This window comes from Sciurus vulgaris, assembly GCF_902686455.1.
Source record: "Sciurus vulgaris genome assembly, chromosome: 3".
Taxonomy (NCBI): domain Eukaryota; kingdom Metazoa; phylum Chordata; class Mammalia; order Rodentia; family Sciuridae; genus Sciurus; species Sciurus vulgaris.
Window position 1 is genome coordinate 35,885,730 of NC_136463.1, and position 21,434 is coordinate 35,907,163.

The window sequence follows — 21,434 nt, forward strand, 5'->3', positions numbered from 1 at the left end:
TCTTATTGAGAGGGAGGGGGAAAATGAACAAAGTAAAAATTGTGACCATTAATTTTATTGCTAGACTTTTTAATTAAGGAAATTTCTTTTTTCTTCTAAAAATAATTAAGACCATGCTATTTTGATAATTGCTTTTTATTAAACCCTCTCCCCCAACATATTTTTGTGGTTATAAAATAGTGTATCTACGTGAGTATACCTAACTTGTTTAACTGGTTCATCTATTTTGCAGCTTTGTAAAAAAATTATAAACAGTGCTGTTAACCACCTTTCTTAAAACTTAATATTTGTTCATACCTATGATTTTTTTTCAGATGAAGAATTTCTGGGTTAAAGAGTATGCATTTTTGTGGTATAACTTCTTATTGAAGAAAAACTAGTTATTTTTTATTTTTGTTTATTTTTAATTTTTTAAATTTTTTGCTGTTAATTATAACTAAAATACAACTTTTTCTTCTTTATTAGTGAACACTTGTCCTGCTCTTTCACCTTTTTCTTGCATGGAGACAGCAATGTTTGTACCAGTGTGGAAATTAACCAACATCAACCTGTATATCTTCTCAGTGAAGAGCACATCACCCTTGCTCAGCAATCTAATAGCCCATTTCAAGGTATATTGTTTTATTGGTATTTGATCTTTTATTGTTATTTCAAGAATATTCTTATTGAAGTTGCTAATTTTGCATTTGGAGGTTGGTGGAATTTTCCCCCTGATCTTTAGCCTAGTGATGATTTTGATGTAGTTTTCTTCTTTTCTCCCATTAGAGTATTTAAAAAAGTCAACAAAATATGTTTATTAATGTAATTTTTTTTTTTAATCCTTGAAAGCAAATATTAAGGTTTTGCTATGTTTTGTTGAATAGCATTATTTGTTAATGTTTTCAGGATTATACTGTGGGTCAGGTCATATAAGCCATGTTTAACATTGTTACATAGGGACTTTTGATATCATTGAAATCATAAAAACATTTCAACTCAGGGGAAATCTTTTATTCTAAGATTGCTGGTTTGTTTTTAAGGACTAGAAATGTGTTATTTTGATCTTCAACCTAATGTTTGTTTAAATTTATTTTGTAGTCCATCATAAGTACTTAGAGTTATATATTCACAGCGTTTTCCTCAAATTGCTTTTTTAGTCAAGAGAAATTGAAGAATATACAGATACCCCAATTCCTTCTGGAATTCTGGGTATTTCTGAGTTGGGGGTAGACAGATTTTTTTAATAGTTTTTAGAATTGCATAATTACTTGTCACACTATTCAACATGATCTTATTTGGTATAACAGTCTTTAGTTACTTACTTGATGTCTGCTCTGGGTTTCTAGTTATCTTAAGCCCATTTGGACTAAATGGCACTCTCACAGGACAGGCATTCAAGATGTCTGATTCAGCTACAAAAAAATTGATTGGTGAATGGAAACAGTTCTATCCTATTTCATGTTGCTTGAAGGAGATGTCTGAAGAAAAACAGGAAGATATGGATTGGGAAGATGATTCTTTAGCTGCAGTAGAAGTTCTTGTTGGTATGGATTCTGAGTATTAATCTGAAGGGGAAACTATGTGGCTGTCTGTATTAGTTAGATTTTGCTGAATAACAAACAATTCTAATACCTCAGTGACTTTCAACAGCAAGCAACTGTGTGTTGCTTATTTCCTGCTTGGATTACATAAGGCCTGGAGCTTGACCATGGTTTGGCACCAAATATCTTTTCATTCTGCAGTGTAGGTTAAAGGAGTCCCCAGTATCTGGGACACATTAATCTTATGAGAACAAGCAAAACAATAGGGACCAAATCTAATCATATGAGTGTATCTAAAGCTTCTGCTACAATATGGTGTATATCACATCTGCTCACTTATCTTTCAACAAAACTAAGAACACAACTGGGCATGGTAGTGCATGCCTGTAATCCAGTTGACTTGGGAGGTTGATGGAGGAGGATCACAAGTTCCAGGCTAGCCTCAGTAACTTAGTGAGATCCTGTCTCAAAATAAAAAGGGCTGAGTGGGGATGTGGTCAGTGGTAAAAGCACCCCTGAATTCAACCCCCACTACCCAACAAAACAAAACAAACAAAAAACTAGTTACATGACCATGCCAAAGTCTTTGGGATAGGGAAATATATTCTATTTAGATGGAAGCATGCTAAGGATGGGAAGAATTGTGAATGAATCAATATTTGGAGACTGGAAAGTGGACAACCTGTGTCATGCAGTGCTTGAACTTTTAATAAAACTGTCATCTCCAGTAACAGAAAATGTATCTAAAGAACTTGTGACTTTAGTGTGCTCTGCCTTGGTCAGCTGTTTTCACATTGGCTCTATTCTATATGTGTTCTCATTCAGGAACCAAGGTTACCAAGGTGACCCTTTGGTTGGGGAATGCTACTAGCAGAAGACAGAAATAAAAGAGATTACTACTGATCCTGGAAGCACATTTAATGTTTCTGTTAGGATATAGCATATATTTTAGAATAAGACACATAGCCAGGCCCCACAATGGGGTTAAGACATATATATGTACTATATCTTAGGAGACATGGGAAGCCTGGGGAATGTGTAATTGAGCAGATAATTGGGATTAGACCATAATACAGGATTTAGTGGAATCTAATATTATATTTGAAGATAGCTACATTTGTTGTTTTTTTTCTTAATTAAAAAGATTACCAGTATTCAGTTTCAATAAAGACATTACTTCCAGAACAGTTGTGACAAAAAACAGAAGCAAAACACAGACAATTATCAGACTTTTAAAATAGAGCTATATAGGACTGGGGATGTGACTCAATGGTAGTTGTTTGTCTGTCTTGGGTGAGGCCCTGGCTTCAGTCCCCAGCACGGAAAAAAATGAAAGTAGACATACTGATTAAAAAGCAGAAAATAATTTATAATTCTAGTAATACATTTAAAAAATAATATATGTTTTAGTTGGTCAAATGTATAAAAAAACCTTTTTTCTTCTTTAAAAATGTAAAAAAGAAACACCTTATGCCAAAACAGTGTATTTTGATAAAAACTTTTTTATGCAAATGTGATCATAGTATATCTACTTTTCCATTATAGTGCTTTTGAGTGAGACTAATTTCACTATAGTTATAATAGTAATTGATTTTCCTGTTCATTTTTTTCCCCCTTTCAGCTGGTGTTCGAATGATCTACCCAGCATGCTTTGTTCTAGTCCCCCAGTCAGACATTCCTACGCCTAGTTCTGTGGGATCCTCTCACTGTTCAGCTTCTTGCTTGGGTGTCCACCAAGTGCCTGCTTCCACAAGAGATCCTGCTATGTCTTCAGTTACTCTTACACCACCTACGTCTCCTGAGGAAGTCCAAACGGGTATTACACTAATCTGTTTCATTGATTCTGGTGATAAACCTATTGAGTACATAAGCACTGAAAAAAAAATGTACTTTGGAATAATTTAAAACTTACTGAAAAGTTACCAAGAGTGCCCTCTTCTAGATTCACAAATTTAATATTTGCTCCAACGCCCTCTCTATATGTGTACATTCATTATCACTGGTCTTTTTCTGAACCATTTGAGAATAAGCTGTATACACGATGTCCCATTATTCCTACATAATTGGTGTATTTCCTAAAATTAAGACAATTTGTTTATTTGCAGTGCTGGGAATGAACCCAGGGCCTCACACATGGTAGGCAAGTGCTCTACCACTGAGCTATACCCCTGGCCTCTATAATTTTATTTGATCCCCCCAAGTCAGGAAAACAATGTTGACATACTAATCATTCAGTTTACATCCCCTGTTCACATTTTTTGTTGTCAGTATTTAAAGTAGTGTTCTTTTTTTCCTCAAATGTGAACAGGTTTACTAGGTAGCTAGAGCAAGTTTTATCAGAAATTAGTATAACCCCCAATAATGTTACTTTCAACCTACTTTATTCTCCTACAGCCTATTTTTTGTTTGTTCACAGTTGATCCTCAGTCTGCCCAGAAGTGGGTCAAATTTTCTTCAGTGTCTGATGGCTTCAACTCTGATAGTACTAGCCACCATGGTGGGAAAATACCCAGAAAATTAGCAAATCATGTGGTGGATAGAGTTTGGCAAGAATGTAATATGAACAGAGCACAGAACAAGTACGTATTTTAATTTTCCTTAGTTTTCTTTTATGATACTGGGGATTGAACTACATCTCCAGACCTTTTTATATTTTAATTTGAGACAGAATCTTGCTGAGTTGCTGAGACTGGCCTCAAATCGTGATCCTCCTGCCTCAGCCACCTTAATGGCTGGAATTATAAGCATGTACCACTGTTCTCATTCACGTATTTTCATTTTCAAGTTAAAAAGGTCTCATGTTGCTTATTTATAAATAAGTGTTAAACAGTCATTTCTATGATTTTAGTTCAAAAATTTGTTTTTTAAAATTAATTTTAGTGCTAAATTTAAGTTAGCAAAATTTTTGAATCATAAGACATTTTGTAATTTCAAATTTTAGGAGGAAGTATTCTGCTTCATCAGGTGGTCTATGTGAAGAAGAAACTGCTGATAAAGTGGCATGCTGGGATTTTGTTGAATCCACACAAAGAACAAATTGCAGTTGTTTGAGGTAGGTTATTTTTCAGTTTATTGATGCTTCTGTGTATATGTATGTTATTTCTTATTCTGCTAAATACTTTACTTCACTTTGGGATAGTTTATGTCAACACCGTGTGTTAGGATTTTTTTCAGAAGAAAGAAATACAGGAAGACTATTCAATAATTTAAAGTTGATTATAGATGTATGTATTTTCCAGATACCAGAGATGGACTGTGAAAGTTTTTCCTAGCAGCCAAATAAAAGAGAATTTTATTGGGTTATGGTATATACTGCATCTGTAAAATAAAAGACACACATGTCTCTTGAGAAAACTATTCCTCAATAGCACTGTGCCAGAAAAATTTCTCCCAAGGGTTCTTATAAAAGAGGTGATATATGATATACTTAGTAAAAATCTCCACTGTCATTTTTCTTTTTTATAGTAAACACATTGTTGAGTTTTGTGCAGTGAGTGCTTTTCTTTGGGTAGGTACAAGTGATTTGTTGGGATAAAATTCATAAAATATGATTCTGCAAGGGACTAAAGCTGTATTACCAAAATACAAGCTTTCTAATAAACTATTGTTTAAAGATTGGTAGTAGAATGAATTCTTTAGGCAATTGTATTTATTTTATTTATTGGGGCTTTTTGATGAGATTTGGTTATTAGAGGCTTTGAAATTACATTGCCAAGTTTATTATTTTATTCTGCATATTAAAGGTAAGTCTTACTTTTATAGTCGAGTAAATAATGATGGCCTTGACATCCCTAACTAGAACTTGTAACTGAATAGGTGGCTCCCCTTCTTCCCCATGGAAATGAGCCAAAAGAATGGAGTGCCTGCAGATTAGGGCCAAAGTTTTTCTTACCTTAGCTATTTGAATAGAATGACTGACTCTGAAATCTTGCGGTGTGTTTTGTGTAGATTGAATGTTCTTACCTTTGATTCTTTGGATTAAAAGATGGTAATGTTTTAATGTCTGGCAACATTGTTGAAAGCTTACCTCTTGTTGATAGACTGGAATAAAAATATGGATATATTAACTGTTTTACGGTTTAAAATAGTTAACAACTACACCTGTTTTTCAATAATTTGTATAAGAACAGGGGTTGGTGAACTTTGAACTTTGCTTGGCTAGCCAAATTTAGCCTTTTGCTTGTTTTGTATGGCCTGTGTGCTGAAAATGATTTTTTTCATTTTAAAGAGTTAAAAGAAAGAATGTTTGGTGATACATGAAAATTATGTGGAATTTAAATTTTAGTGTCTGTAAAGATTTGTTCATTTACTTTTCTTTTTTCTTTTTTTTTTTTTTTTTGTACTGTGGCTTGAATCCAGAGGTACTTAATCACTGAGCCACATCTCCAGCCCTTTTTTGTATTTTATTTAGAGAAAGGGTCTCACTGAGTTGTGCAGGGCCTTGTGAGGTTCCTGGGGCTGGCTTTGAACTTGTGATCCTCCTGCCTCAGACTCCCGAGATTCTAGGTGTGCACTACCACACCCAGCTCATTTACTCATTTTCTATGGTATGTGTGCCTTATAGTGATAGTTTAGTCATGCAACATTTGATAGCACTGTTATAAGAACAGCAATATGTTATAAGAAATGTGTCCTTGGAGGGGCTGAGGATATAGCTCAGTTGGTAGAGCGTGCTTGCCTCATAAGCATGAGGCCCTGGGTTCAATCCCCAGCACCTCAAAAGAAAAAAAACAAGAAATGTGTCCTTGGTCAATTTAATTGTTGTACAAACATTATGTGTACTTAAAGGAACCAAGACAGCCACAGTGTCACTAGGCAATGTTATGAGACCAGTGTTGTATATGTGTTCCATTATTGAAACATTGTTAGGCTGTGCAGGATGATAGTTTGGACAGACTCTGTTGTTCCCAGGGCCTAAAATATATACTTAGAGAAGAAGCTTGCTCATCCCTATGCTAAGACAGATAGACTTAAATGACATTAGGCTTTTCTTCATCTATATTGGCATTTTTATTAAGCAACTCTTCATTTTTGTGTCCTAACTTAGACTTTTGCTTCTTTCTTTCTTTACTACTAGTACTACTACTAGTTTTTATTTATTTTTTTCAAAGATAGGAGTTTTAAGTATTTTTTTTCTAAAATAGTTTTAGAAAAAGACTTGAAAATCTTTGTTGGTAGTAAAGAGCACTTACTGTATTATCAAAAATGGGTACAAATATGTAACAATGAATTCCACTATTAAGTATAATTATGCACCAATAAAATTTTTTTGAAAAGAAAATAAACAAAACCATTAAAAAAATGCATCCTGGTAATATCAGTTTAAATTCTTAGCCTTGGGGCTGGAGTTGTGTCTTAGTGGCAGAGCGCTTACCTAGCACGTATGAGGCATTGGAGTTCCATCGTTGGCACCACATAAAAATAAAAAAATAAAGGTATATGACCATCTACAACTGAAAAAAAAGTGTGTTTAAGAAAAATTCTTGGCCTTTTTAGATTGAGCTTTTATTTATTTTATTATTATTTGTGTGTGGCACTGAGGATTGAACCCAGGGCTGTGTGCATGTCAGGCAAGCACTTTACCAACTGAGCTACATCCCCACCCCTGACTTTTTTATTTTTAAAAAATAATTTTCTTGGGGCTGGGCTTGTGGCCCAGTGGTAGAGCACTTGCCTGATATGTGCGATGCCCTGGGTTCAATCCTCAGCACCACATATAAATATATAAATAAAATAAAGATCCATTGACAACTAAAAAAAATATTTAAAAAAAAATCCTTTTCTTTCATACTTTTAGAAATTGTGCCCAGATACATATAGATTTGGTATACAAAAATTTTTGTATATGCAATACATGTAACTTTTGTCACTTTGCCACTATAGTAAGTATACAGTGTTTCTATTTACTTTTTTTTCTTCTTCTTCTTCTTCTTTTTTTTTTTTTTTTTTTTTTAATTGCTGTTGCATCTTGTACTTCAAATTCTTCCACCACCTCCATCTGTTTCTTTTTTTTTTTTTTTTTTTGTTGTGGTGGTGAGATACCAGGGATTGAACTCTGGGGCATTGGACTACTGAGCCACATCCCCAGCCCTACTTTGTATTTTATTTAGAGACAGGGTCTTACTGAGTTGCTTAGTGCCTCGCTTTTGCTGAGGTTGGTTTTCATCTCACCATCCTCCTGCCTCAGCTTCCTGAGCCTCTGGGATTACAGGCGTACCACAGCACCCAACCTGGTTTTTTATTAAATGAGGGTGAGACCTTGAGCAACTGTATATGTGTATCCTCTTTTGCTGTGAAATATAGGAAGTAGGGCATATGTTGATAAGTAACTACGCTAATTACCCTCCAGTTTGCTCTAAGATCCATCCCTACTCTTCCCTGCTCTGGTTTGTATTGCAGGGAATTAAAATTCTTAGGCTCCCTTGCTTTCTGGGAGGCACGAATAGAAGATTAGAGGGTGGGAGGAGGGAAGAAGCTACTACTTTTTTGAGCCAGCTCCAGCAGCAGCTCTCATGTGTCCTATTAATAGCCCCTTCCTCCATGGTCCCAGATGCTACTGAGCATTTCCTGCTATGTTTATAGCACATCCCAGGCTTCTGCAATATGGTCAAACTAATTCATCTTATTGTCCTTTTAGTCTGAAGTCACAATCCCAAGTTACTATTATCTTGGTTGCCTCTCTTTTTATTTTGTAACCTGTTCTCTATAGTAAATTTTCTCTGAGTGAAAGGTAGGACTGGACCCTGCCTATTCTATTCTATTCTATTCTATTCTATTCTATGGATTCTATTTTTTAAAAATGGCATAAATATATAACAAATTGTTTGCAAAAATAAATTTTCAAAAAATTATTATACATATAAAGCTTGACACCCTCCCCCCGATATCCACTATCTTTTCCTAGAAGTGACCGCCTGCCAGTTAGATGTTGCTTTTTTAAAGTTTTTCTGTAATTTTGCATTATATTTTCCTCTCATACTTACATTGTTATTTTTAAATTTTATTTTACTTTCATTTATTTATTTGGTACTGCAGATTGAAACTAGGAGCATTTAGCCACTGAGCTTTATCCCCAGCCCTTTTTACTTTGAGACAGGGTCTTGCAAAGTTGCTGAGGCTGGCCTCCAATTTGTAATCCTTCTGCCTCAGTCTCCTGAGTCACTAGGATTACAGGAGTGTGCCACTTCTCCTGACTTATTCTGATGTATTTGACATCCTTTTTTTGCCTTAGATCTTTACATGTTAGTTACTTGTAAGTCCACCTCGTTGTTTTAAATATCATCTTGTTATTCCACTGAAAGTACCAGTTTTTTTCTTTGATGAACATTTAGGTTGCTTCCAGAGGTTTTTCGTATGTGTTAACTGTATCAACTTTTTAAAAATGGCTGTTGCTGTGACTGTTAAGTTAGATTTTGAACTTCTAAATTTAAGAGTGAGTGTTGTGAAGGACATAAACTAGGTGGATTATATAGTTGTGGGCAGAAAGGCTGTAAACAGTTGTGATTTCAAAAAGATTGTGCCAAATTTCCTCATTTTTTTTTTCCTTTTTAAGACAATGCTGGTTTTTCTTGTACTTTTGCTTATCTGAGAACTGTCTTCAAAATTGTTTTTTAAAGTTGTTATAGTAAGTGAGAAGCATAAAATTGTTTGGATTTCATCATTTACTAGTGAGCTTTGAATAGTGCATGTTTATTGATGTTAGACTTGTCTGGTAAAATGTTCATAAGACAATTTGCACTTAGCCAAGTTACTTGAGAAAGAAGCAATACATTAAATTTCAGATGTTAACACTAAAGTACTAGGAATTTAAGGCCAATAGGAAGAGACTCAAGAGATCAGTTCTGTGTTTTAAGGACAACACCTCCTTTAAGCAGTTTTCCCAAGTAGGTTGAATTTCTAGTATGAAATTTCTAGTATGAATTTCTAGTATGAAATTCATACTAGAATTTTTGTCTTTTTTTTTTTTTGAGAAAAGGTCTGTATAGAAGAAAATGACTATGACTTAGTGTTATCAAAAATTTAAAGAGCCATGGCATTATTATTATGTAGCCTCAATGAATATAGTTCCTATTCTTATACCTGAGTAAGTAAATGTATGGCTGTTTATTTTTCACATCCCTTGTACTTATAATATAACTAAATAATTCACTTCCTTAATGGAGATGTTCTCATTACTGCTGCACACAAAGTAGACTACTTCTTAAACTTTTTGGCTTAAGAACTCATTTACACTCTTAAAAATTATTGTGGGCACTAAGGTATGACTCAGTGGGTAGAGTGCTTGCCCTGCTCTGAGTATGATATCCAGCCCAACAAAAAGAAAAAAGAAAGGTGTGGATTCCTAAAGTGCTTTTGTTTAAGTGGGCTGTTTATATTTAAATTCATTTTAGAGAAATTTTAAAGTACTACTTAATTTATTAAAAACAAACCCAGTATATATTAACATGAATAAAAAATTTTTATAGACATTAATTATATTTTCTAAAGCAAGAAATCAAGTGCCATTGTTTTAAAGTTTTTTAAATCTTTTTAATGTTGAACATTATAAGATAGCTAGATTCTCAGATTTACTTCTGTGTTCAACCTCTTGTTTGTTGTCTTAGTTGAGATATGTGAAGAAAATGCAGTCCTGCACAGCTGTGCAGTGGAAAAGGGAAGAGAATATTTTAATAACTTTTTCATATAATTATGAATATTCTCCTTTGATGCTGCACCAAAATTTGCAAGTGATAGTTTCTTAAAGATAGTTATAATGTGGGATCTGAAGCCATGTTAATGAAGTTTTTATACTCTACTAATGACTGAATGGATCTTTTACTTAAACATGATTTTTCATACATTGGTTGTTTGGAAAACATCAATTCACTAAATTATGTGGATCTTCTGAACATTTTGTTATAAGGTATCAAAAATTTTATTTTTCTGTATCGTTAATGATCTCATCAGAAAAGTATTTAAATATTAGAAAATTGTCAAGTTCACTGTGGTAGATAGTTTTCCAAAATTCTAAATCTTACTCTGAAGGACAGACTTGTTCATTTTTGGTAACTTTTTAAGTAGGTCTCCTGAGTAATTGGTCAAATATGGATGGATGCTTACTATTTTTCATATAAAATTGGTGTTTTGTGAAAAAAGTGGCTAGTTAACTTATACCTCAAATAGTTGTACATGTGCTTTTCCTACAAGTGCTCTTCCTCAAAGCAGCCATTGTACTTCAATATGTAGCAAACATTTACCTTCCCACCCCAACCTCCCCAACCCTCCCCCCTTTTTTGGTACTAGGGATTGAACCGAGGGCCCCTTTATCACTGAGCCACATCCCCAGACCTTTTTATATCTTGAGATAGGGTCTTGCTAAGTTGGTTAAGGCCTCACTAAGTTGCTGATGCTGACCTTGATCTCTCATTCTTCCTGTCTCAGCCTCCCAGTTACAGGCTTACCTCCTCTTTTTTTTTTTTCATACAGTATATAAAAAGTCTTGTATGTAAGGATTGAAATTTAATAAAAATTAAATAACTTTTTGCTGTTTTCATGAAGAATATTCTCAAGTAAAATTGGCTTGAAAACAAGTATGTGGTGGTGAAGAACACAATGAATATTTCTACTAAAACAGTTTAAACACTGCCACAAATCATGTTTAATTTCCCAGTTTTACTGTCCATTGCTTTTGTACCATCTTTATAAATGACAGTGTAATGAAAAAGGCAAATAATGTGTTGGTGCATATTAATCGAAAATAGTTTTAAATCCCTGAAGGGTTGATGGACCATATTTTGTGAACTGCTGTAGTAGACACTCAAGTATTTGAGTAATTGATGAATTTTTTTCCTCTTTTTTTTTTTTTTTTTTTTTTTTTTTTTGCTACTGGGAATTGAACCCAGGGGCACTTAGCCACTGAGCTACATCCCCAGCTCTTTTTTATTTTTTATTTAGAGACAGGTTCTTGCTGAGTTGCTTAGGGCCTCGCTAAGTTGCTGAGACTGACTTTGAACTTGTGATCCTCCTGCCTCAGCCTCTTGAGCTGCTGGGATTACAGGTGTGTGCCATTGCACCTGGCATTTTTTTCCCCCTCATTTCTACTGTTACTATTATCGTCTTCTTTTCCCTTCTCCTGTCTTAACTTGACATTCTCTTGTTAATTGAATTAAGCGTTTATTTTGTTCGCTTTCCTAAAGTTAGAGTCTCTTCTTTTTATGATACAGAACAGAACCTTGGAATACTTGAATCTTGTTTTTCTTATCTTCCGAGTTGTTATTGTTTTGGTATTTCCACCTTATTTTCTTATGAAAAGTTTTGAAAATATACCAAAATCATAGGATAGTGAATTTCTGTTTATTAACTATCCATATTGACTTACTACCATGTTGGCTTCATTTCTCTTGCTGAAGCTGTTTTAAATTTTAATATATTTTGTTGAACTCCATTTATCTAAAATGTGATTATTTTGGCATACAGTCATTATAAAACATGAATGAAATTTGGGACTTTTAAAAAATAACATGTCTTTGAAAACTGGTATATTTTACATTTATGCCACATCTCAGTTTGGACTGGCCACTTTTCAAGTGTCTAAAAGCCACATGTAACTTGTAGCCACCCGTACTAGAAGATACAGAAGAGATAAGTTCGAGGTCAACCTGGACAACTTAAGAGAGACCCTGTCTCAATATAAAAAAATAAAAAGGACCGGGAATGTAGATCAGTGGTAAAGGGCCCCCTTGGTTCAATCCTTAGTATTAAAGAGAAAAGAATAAAGCTATATCTAAAAAAATGCAAATAATATAAAATTATAGATATGTTCCCTTCACTTATTAAGTAGTTCTGCCTGCTTTTTTAAATTGGTGCATTATAATTATTTTTAATAGTGGGATTCATTGTACCATATTTGTACAGAATTTGATCAGTTTTAGTCCCTGTACCTTTCCTTTCTTGTTTCATCCTTCCCCCGATCTGCGTGATCTACTCTACTGATTCCCTTCTAATATTATTATTATTTTAATTAGTGCATTTTAATTTTTATATATATACGTGTTGTGTGTAAATATATATATGTTATGTTTATACATGGACTAAGCACAATTTTGTAGATTTCATTCTCCAGTACTTTTTCATGCTCTCCCCAACTTCCTCCTTCTCGATTACCTTTCTCTACTTTATCAGTCTCCCCTTTATTTTTGTGAAGTAGTTTTTAGTTTTTTTTTAACTCAAGTGGACTCATGCTAGGTAAGTTTCATAATATTCCATTTCATGACTATATGAACTTAATTTATTCTGTCCTATATTATGCACTTATACTCAAGATTTTTTGTTTTCCATTTGAGGTTCTGAACATTGAACCTAGGGCTTCAGGCATACTTGCCAAGTACTCTGCTACTGCCCAGCACCCCCTTTCTTTTTTCCAATTATTCTGAGACAGGGTCATCCTATATTGCCCAGGCTAGTATTGAACTTGGGATCCTCCTGCCTCAGCCTCCTGAGTAATTGGAATAACAGGTGTGTACCACAGTGCCTGGCTGCCACTTTTTGTTTGTTTGTTTGATTTTTCTTTTTTTAAAATACTTTTATTAGTTACTGTTGAACCTTTATTTTATTTACTTATTTATAGGTGCTGAGAATCAAACCCAGTGCCTCACACATGCTGGGCAAGTGCTCTACCACTGAGCCACAACCCCAGCCCTTAGTGCCTAGCTGCTTAATGAAGTTTTAAAAAACAAATCTAAGATATCATTTAACTTCTGTAGTGCTTTTCTGTGTGGAGTTTTTTTCCCCCTTGTATGGTTCTGGAAATTGAACCCAGGGCCTCGTACGTGGTAGGCCAGCACTCTACCACTGAGCTGTACCCTTGACCCTATTATTTTTTACTAACTATAATTCTGTTATTATACCCAATAAAATGAACAGTAATTCCTTGATGCCATAATACCGTATCTATATTTGTCTCAGGACTGCCTTTTTACAGGTGGTTTGTTTGACTAGCATGCAAATGAGGAATACTTATTTATTATTTAAAAAAAATTTTTTTAGTTGTAGATGGACACAATACCCTTTATTTATTTTTATGTGGTACTGAGGATGGAACCCAGTGCCTCTCACATGCTAGGCAAGTACTCTGCCACTGAGCCACAACCCCAGCCCAACTTATTTTTTTGTAAGTATTCTGAGTCTCTCCTGTAGTCTCCTGCCTTTTTTTATATGACATTGACTTGGTTGGAGAAACTAGGTCAGTTGTCCTATCAGATGTCTCACATTCTGATTTTCTCATTTACCTCTGTACTCTGTACCTCTGTACTCCAATTTGTTTTTCACTGTCATTTAACTTCTTCCTTTAACTTTTGTATTTCTGTAAATTGAGGGTAGCTCTTAAAGCTATCCTGCCCAATACAAACTGTGTTAGTAACCATAGTGGCTATTTAAAGTAGTATGAAAATTACGTTGCTCAATTGCATTAGCTATATTTCAAGTGTTACATACAGAACATTTCCACCATGGTACAAAGTTCTTTTGAGCACTGCTGATCTAGAACCTTGAGTAGATTCAATGTCAGTGTTTTTGGCAAGAATATTTTATGGACAGTGCTTATTGCTTTGTATTATGTCACACCAGAAGAGAGACAATGTTTGTATGTTCCACTTCTAATAATTTTAAGATTGATTAGGTGTTGAACACCTTAAATAGCTTCTAACAATGTTAACTGTGAATAAAAAGTTTTTCTTCTTCCTTTAATTATGAAATAATCTTTGACTTTTTTTTTTTTTTTTTTTGTTACCAGGGATTGAACCCAGAGGTGCTTTAATCACTTAGCCACACCAACCCCCAGCCCTTTTTATTTCTTATTTTGAGACAGGGCTTTGCTTAGTTGCTTAGGGCCTCAGTAAATTGCTGAGGCTGGTCTTGAACTTGGTATACTCTTGCCTCAGCCTCTCAAGTTCTGAGATTACTGTCATATGCCATTGTACCCTGCCAGATTATTCTATTTTTAGAATTATATGTAAAACAACAAATAATATTTGAATATCTAATAATTTTAATTTGTATTCCTTGCTGTAATAGTGATTTTCTAAATACAAACCTTTATTTTAACTTGCAGGCACAAAAATCCCAAATCAAGAAATTCGGGACAACAAGGACAGGCACCATCTTTAGGTCAGCAGCAACAAGTACTTCCTAAGCACAAGACCAGTGAGAAGCAAGAAAAGAGTGAAAAGCCACAGAAACGCCCCTTGACTCCTTTTCACCATCGTATATCTATTAGTGATGATGTTGGCATGGACACAGATTCAGCCAGCCAAAGACTTGTAATCTCTGCTTCAGATAGTCAAGTGAGATTTTCAAACATCCGAACTAATGATGTAGCAAAGACTCCTCAGATGCATGGCACTGAAATGGCAAATTCACCTCAACCACCCCCACTTAGTCCTCACCCATGTGACGTGGTTGATGAAGGAGTAACTAAAACACCTTCAACTCCTCAGAGTCAGCATTTTTATCAAATGCCAACACCGGATCCCTTGGTTCCTACTAAACCAATGGAAGATAGGATAGACAGTTTATCCCAGTCTTTCCCATCTCAATTCCAGGAAGCTGTAGAGCCTACGGTATATATTGGTACAGCTGTAAACTTGGAAGAAGATGAAGCTAATGTAGCCTGGAAGTATTACAAGGTCCCAAAGAAAAAAGATGTAGAGTTTTTACCACCTCAACTTCCAAGTGATAAATTCAAGGATGATCCAGTTGGACCTTTTGGACAGGAAAGTGTAACATCAGTTACAGAGTATGTATTTTTTTAATAGTCACTACTATAAGTTAAGGGTGGAAATGATCTAAGATCTTAATACTGGGACTCCAGGATTTGTTTCAGAATAGGATTTACAATAATAAATCCTCTGAGTATTAAATTTGCATAATTTCTTTTCTTTTTTCCATAGGGAAAACTCTTCATTATGAAATAGTTTAGCCACCAAAAATTGTAGAGAAAGTAATTACAAACACTTGCATATCCATCAGCCAACCTAAGTTAGAATTCCAGTGTACTATTTTTCTTCTCCTTCCTGATTTTGGTGCTTATCATTTCTATACATGTCCTTATATGTGTAGCTCTAAGTCAAGTTAATGGCTTTATGGCATTTTCTTCTTATATTATAATTTAATTTACTCTCTGAAAGATGGATATGTTATTTTCCAATTTTTCACTGTTATTTTCAATTACTCTAGGAAATACATCAAAAAGTAGAGTTACCAGGCCATGAGGTTTGTCCATTTTCAGCCTTAAGGGTTGTTGCCACTTTGCTGTCCAAACAACTGATGTAGTTTATTCTCTAATGAACCAGCACAATATGAGAAAGACTGTTGTTCTTATTTTCCTCAATAACTTGGCGTTATGAGACTTTTAATTTGGCAGCCTGCAACATGCCATCTCATTGTCTTTTATACGTGTTTTTCAGATTCCTGCTGAGGTTAAGCATTTATTGATCATTTAGATTACCTCTTCTGTGAATTGCAGTATTTTTTTTTTTTTTTTTTTGTAAGTCTCTCTCTTCCTCTTTTTCTGATTTGTTCTTTTCATATTTTGGTTACCTGTATTAGTTATATGTGCTATAGATTCTTTAATTCATCTGTGATTTGCCTTATTTGTTCACTATATTTATGACATACTTTGGGCAGAAGAAGACTTTTTTTTCCCTCTCTTTCTGTTTTCTGAATACATATGCAGCCTATGAAATAAGCCTTTTGCATTTTTAAGTTTTTTTAAAAGGTGAAATCCAACAGAATGCTACTACTGTATTCCTTAGAACTGTCTACCTGTTTGTTAGTCTAAGGCCAAGTAGTGTGCAAAGATTACATTTCCTTCTCTCTCAGTCCATTGTCAGTCATTTATTTTCTTATTGTTTAAATGTTACTCAAAGGTTATATGATACCTTAGATTTTCTTAGTTGGTTAAAATGTCATGTTTCCATTATTTGTGTATGTTTTTTTTTTTCTGTTAATGATTAACTATTATATAGAATTTTTTTTACTTGTGGTATTCTATTGTAGTGTTGCTTACTATATCTGTTTTCTAGGATTTTAGTAGATGTCTAAGTTGGTACCACTATTTGTTATAACTAGTGGCTTCTCTTGGGATTTGCCCTTATTTTGTTGACAAATATCTTCAATTCTCTTGAGTGAGAGATTGTGGGAAATATATAGTTGACGTCTTTGCATTTCTGAAAATGATATTTGTCCTTGTACTTGTTGATAATTTGGCTGTGTATTACATTTTCAGTGGAATATCATTTTCTCTTGGAACACTGGCATTGTTTGACTGTTTTCTACTGGCTTCCAACAAAATATGTAATTACAGTCTCATTCTGGCTCACTTTTTAAAGAATGTGATCCGTTACCTCCATGAGGCTTTTAGGGTCTTCTCTTTAGATTTAGAATTGTGAAATTTCACAAGGATGTGTTTAAGTATATGTATTAAGAAAATGTTTAAGTATAGCAGTCATTTTCTTTTTCTTCCTTTCTTTTTTTTTTTTTTTTTTTTTTTTAAGTCCTTGTGCTGGATACTTGAAGGAACTGTTTAATTTGAAGTCTTTTTTTTTTTTGTCCTGCCACTGGGAAAATTTCCTCCTGGGATAATATCTCTTTTTTTTCTATTGTTTTTGGAACCCCTTTGTGTTCTGAGGGAATTTCTTGTTTCTTGTAGCCCTTTCTAGAATTTCTCTCTCTTTTTTCTTTTTTTAATATGGGTGTTGCTGTTGAGAGAATAGATTGAAAAGTTTGTGTACAGTCTTTTTTTTTTTTTTTTTTTGATTGGCAGTCCTTGCCTCATTTCAGAATGAAGAAGTACATCACTTTGTTTTCTTTTAAAAAGGAACTCTTCTTTAGGCATAGTGGCACACACCTGAAATCTCAGCTACTTGGGAGGTTGAGGCAGGAGGACCACAAGTTCAGGGTCAGCCTAAGCAATTTAAATGAGAAGAGGGTGGAGCTCCATGGTAGAGCGCCACTGAGTTCAATTTCCCATTACCTTTTATAAATTTTTTTTTAAAAAGAAACACTTTCTGTTTCCCCATTTTGAACTCTTCTCAGTTTGTCTAGACATGTTAAGTCCAGATATTTAAAAAAAGATTTTTTTTGCTAGATATTTTGAATTTTCTATTGTTATATAGTTTTCCCATAATTGCCTCTTGCGTATTGTAGACTGTGAAGTTTCTCTGATGTATTTCATCTGATTTTGAGCTTCCCCAAGATTTAGTGAAACAGTCTGTTCTATTTTATAGCCTCTATCATTTTCCCCACTGTTAGAGATTTATTCTCTTTTAAAATTCCTTTGTTATCATTTTAGCACAAACCTTTTGTTTCATCTAACACTTTGAATTTTAAAGGATTCTAGGATTTTATTTTTAATTAAAGTCTGGATTTTGAATTAAGGAACTTCAGAATACTTTTCTGATCAATAAAGACAACTAGCTTGTGTAACAGTGGATCTTTTGAAGTTAAGTAATGTCTTGCAAACAGGTTTAAAAGAGAGATCATAATCTAGCTGGGCATGGTGGTACATGCCCATAATCTCTGCAGTTTGGGGGGGTTGAAGGTGGAAGATTGAAACTTTGAGGCCATCCTCAGCAGTTTGGTGAGGCCCTCTCTTAGAATAAAATGGGCTAAGGATGTGACTCACTGGTAGAACATCCCTGGGTTCAGTGCTCAAGAAGAGTGGGATTTAACTAGGGAAGAGGGAGGATAGTAATCTATCCAGTACTAAATGTAACATAACCATCTAAGCCAACTTCAGGTCTTGTCTGAAACTGTTAGTCTAATAAATGTATTTTTTTATACAGCAGCCAGAGTGACCATCATAAGTTAAATGTTGTTACTCCTTTGCTTAAATCCCTCCAATAGTTTGCCTTTATACTAAGAATAAAATTCATACTCTTTCTCTTGATATGTAAGATTGTACACAAGTCTTCTGTCTAGCTTGTTCTTCACCTCTAATTGCTTCCTGATTTCACCAAACAGTCTTTCTTGCCATTCCTTCAAAAAGCCAAGCTCTTGCCTCATGACCCTCCAAACTGCATTATAGAATTTGGGGAACTACTTACTCCTTATCATTAAGCACTGTTCAGGTAGAATTTTCCTGATCATTCTGTCCAAAATGTGGTCTGTCTTTTCTCCCCCGAATCATGTCTATACTATACACTGGTTTTTGATTGCTCCTTAATATATCTCATCTGAAATTATGTATTTGTTAATTGTCTTTTCCCTACTAGAATGTAAGCTCTATGAGGGCAAGGACTCTTGTCTTGTTTACTGCTGTATTCCTCTAGCATTAACACAAACACCCCTACAACCATCTTAGGCACATAGTAGAAATTCATCAAATGTTTGGATGAATGAAACAGCAGTTTGGTCCTAGAACACTTTGTTTTAAAACGTGTTTGCCTTCCAGGTTATATTTTCTATTTAATGTATGTAAAAATGTGATATGAATATTTTCAATTATAAACACTTCAGGAGTGAGTTTTTATGGACACATTGTGTTCATAAGATCTAAGAATTCTGGCTATAGCTTTAAGTAAATACATTTGCTGCTTAACTTTATTATACAGCTTAACATTAGAATCTGTTCTAAAAATGATTTGACATTTTTCTCACTGAATAAGAATGAGAAAGAAGCAGCATAATATAGAAAAGTAGCATGCAGAGTAGAGTGGTACTGGGTCATGATTATGTAAGTTAAGGAAATAACATGCTTCTGTTTTTGCTGTGCCTAGCCTCGTTTTTTTCTCTCATAGAAAGAAAAAAAATACAATTGAATAAATTTTAAAAAATTTTTGTGTAATTTTGTGTCTCACGAGCATTGTTTAGATTATGATAGTTACTAAAATTTATAATATGTCAGAATTTGCTTATTATTATAGCATAAAAGATGAGGAGATAGGGCAACCATCAGAGGTTTTGCTCCTGTATGAACTAAGAACCATTTATAAATTAAAATAGTTGTTTTTGGTAGACTATTTTTATTTTCTTTTTTGTTCTCATGTTTCAGTCATCTAGATGATTCTCTCCTTTTCCTGGAATTATTATTCTGTGACAGTAGTTCTTACCTGGAGATATTTTCCATCTTCCCATCCCTAGGAGACAAAAATGTCTTGAGACATTTTTGGTTGCCATAAATGGAGGTATGCAAGTGACATGTGGTAGGTAGGAGGCCAGAGATGCTAAATATCTCTTTATTTTTTCCAATCCTGAGAATTGAATCTAGGGGCACTCTATCACTGATCTCCATCCCCAGCCCTTTTTATTTTTTATTTTGAGACAGGGTCTCTCTTAAGTTGCCCAAACTGGTCTCGAACTTGTGATTCTCCTGTGCCTCAGATTCCCCAATACCTGGGATTACAGGTGTGTACCACCATGCCTGGCTTGCTGAATATATCTTTACAGTGCATGGGTAATCTCCCCACAACACAAAATTATCCAGCTCCAAATATTAATAGCATTGAGTGCTTTAATGTAATGAATAACTTTTAACAGAAATTTGAGCTCTAATAATAGCTATTAAATAGATAGGTCCACTGTGTTTAATGATTAGCTTCATTAGGAAGATCCCCCTAATAATACTTTACTCCCTTAAACCACATTAAAATACTGGCATAATCTTCATTGGTACATATTGAAGCAAAAAAGTTGTTTGTTTTTTTTTTTCCCCTGATGGTGAAAAGGATCTTTTGGAAGAACCTACTAATTCAGTACCCATGTTTATTGATATGAAAATCAAAGGAATACTTCTGTACTTATAGAAAATAGCAAAGCCAATTGAAATTAGATGACATCCCTTGTCATTAAAGTAAGTTCTATAAATTACTATTATGTTCTTTTGAACAATTTCCTTAAATTCTTTATAGGAGCACTTATAGTTTTAAAGATACAATATGATCAAAAAGCCTTCCAAGTTTTAGAAAATTTAGGTTTTTTTTTAATTTCAGTAAGTTTGAATTCATACTACTCAGTCATTACAAATTTCTATTACCTTTTTTAATCCTGAGTTTTGAAAATGTATTTAAATGTGTAGCAGTTAATTTTAATGATGTCAATTGGAAGACATTTGCAAATCCTACATTCTTTCTTTCCTAAAACAATTATTTCCTTTTAAATTCATAATTTTTAAAAAATATTTTTTTAGTTGTTGATGGACCTTTATTTTATTTATTTATGTGCAGTGCTGAGAATTGAACCCTGTGCCCCACACATACTAGGCAAGTGTGCTACCACTGAGCTACAATCCCAGCCCAAAATTCATATTCTTGAGATATATATTCTATATCAGTTTGCATAAAACTGAAATTTCTGTTATGTGCAAGATGTTGTGAATCACCATAGTAAAAGTAAATTTGGTCCTGCCACCAGAGTTATTGTCTAATGGAAGATAGCATGAATAAAATAACAGCAGAAGCTGGGTGCAGTGCTGCACTCCTCAGAATGCTGAGGCAGGAGGATTACAAGTTTGAGGCTAGCCTCAGCAACTTAGCGAGACCTTAGGTAACTTAGTAAGACCCTGTCTCAGCATAAAAAAATATAAAGGGCTGGGAAAGTGACTTAGTGGTGAAGCACCTATGAATTCAATCCCTGATACAAAAAACAGCAGGGATGCCACAATTGAGGGAATAATTTAATTCCATTTATGGAGATCCAGAAGCTTTCTATGTAGTTTGGAATGGATAGATCATAAGGATCCTGCTTAGTAGTTTAGTGTGTTGTGATGAGAAATGAGGTCTGAAGAGTGAGTTAAGGGCAATAAAATAGCAAATTATTACTTATAAAATGATATATTATCTTTGAAATGACAGGAGTACTATTGGAAGTTTTCTGAGCAAGGAGATCAATTTGGACACATGTTCGAACTGCTCAGACAAAAAGTGCTACAAGGTTCTCAGT

The 21,434-nt window shown here is 34.2% G+C and overlaps 1 protein-coding gene across 3 annotated transcripts in view; it reads left to right on the plus strand.

The window, feature by feature from the left end:
• Positions 1-21,434, plus strand: part of MED13 (mediator complex subunit 13) — a 95,158-nt gene that overhangs the window by 25,677 nt on the left and 48,047 nt on the right. For 2 of the 3 annotated variants that reach the window (XM_079131338.1, XM_079131339.1), the window contains exons 4-9: positions 466-611; positions 1,326-1,523; positions 3,142-3,336; positions 3,937-4,099; positions 4,462-4,572; positions 14,608-15,291. In XM_079131338.1, the coding sequence (XP_078987464.1) occupies positions 466-611; positions 1,326-1,523; positions 3,142-3,336; positions 3,937-4,099; positions 4,462-4,572; positions 14,608-15,291 (1,497 nt within the window). The remainder of the gene's footprint in view (positions 1-465; positions 612-1,325; positions 1,524-3,141; positions 3,337-3,936; positions 4,100-4,461; positions 4,573-14,607; positions 15,292-21,434) is intronic. The other variant, XM_079131340.1, reaches the window with a different exon arrangement.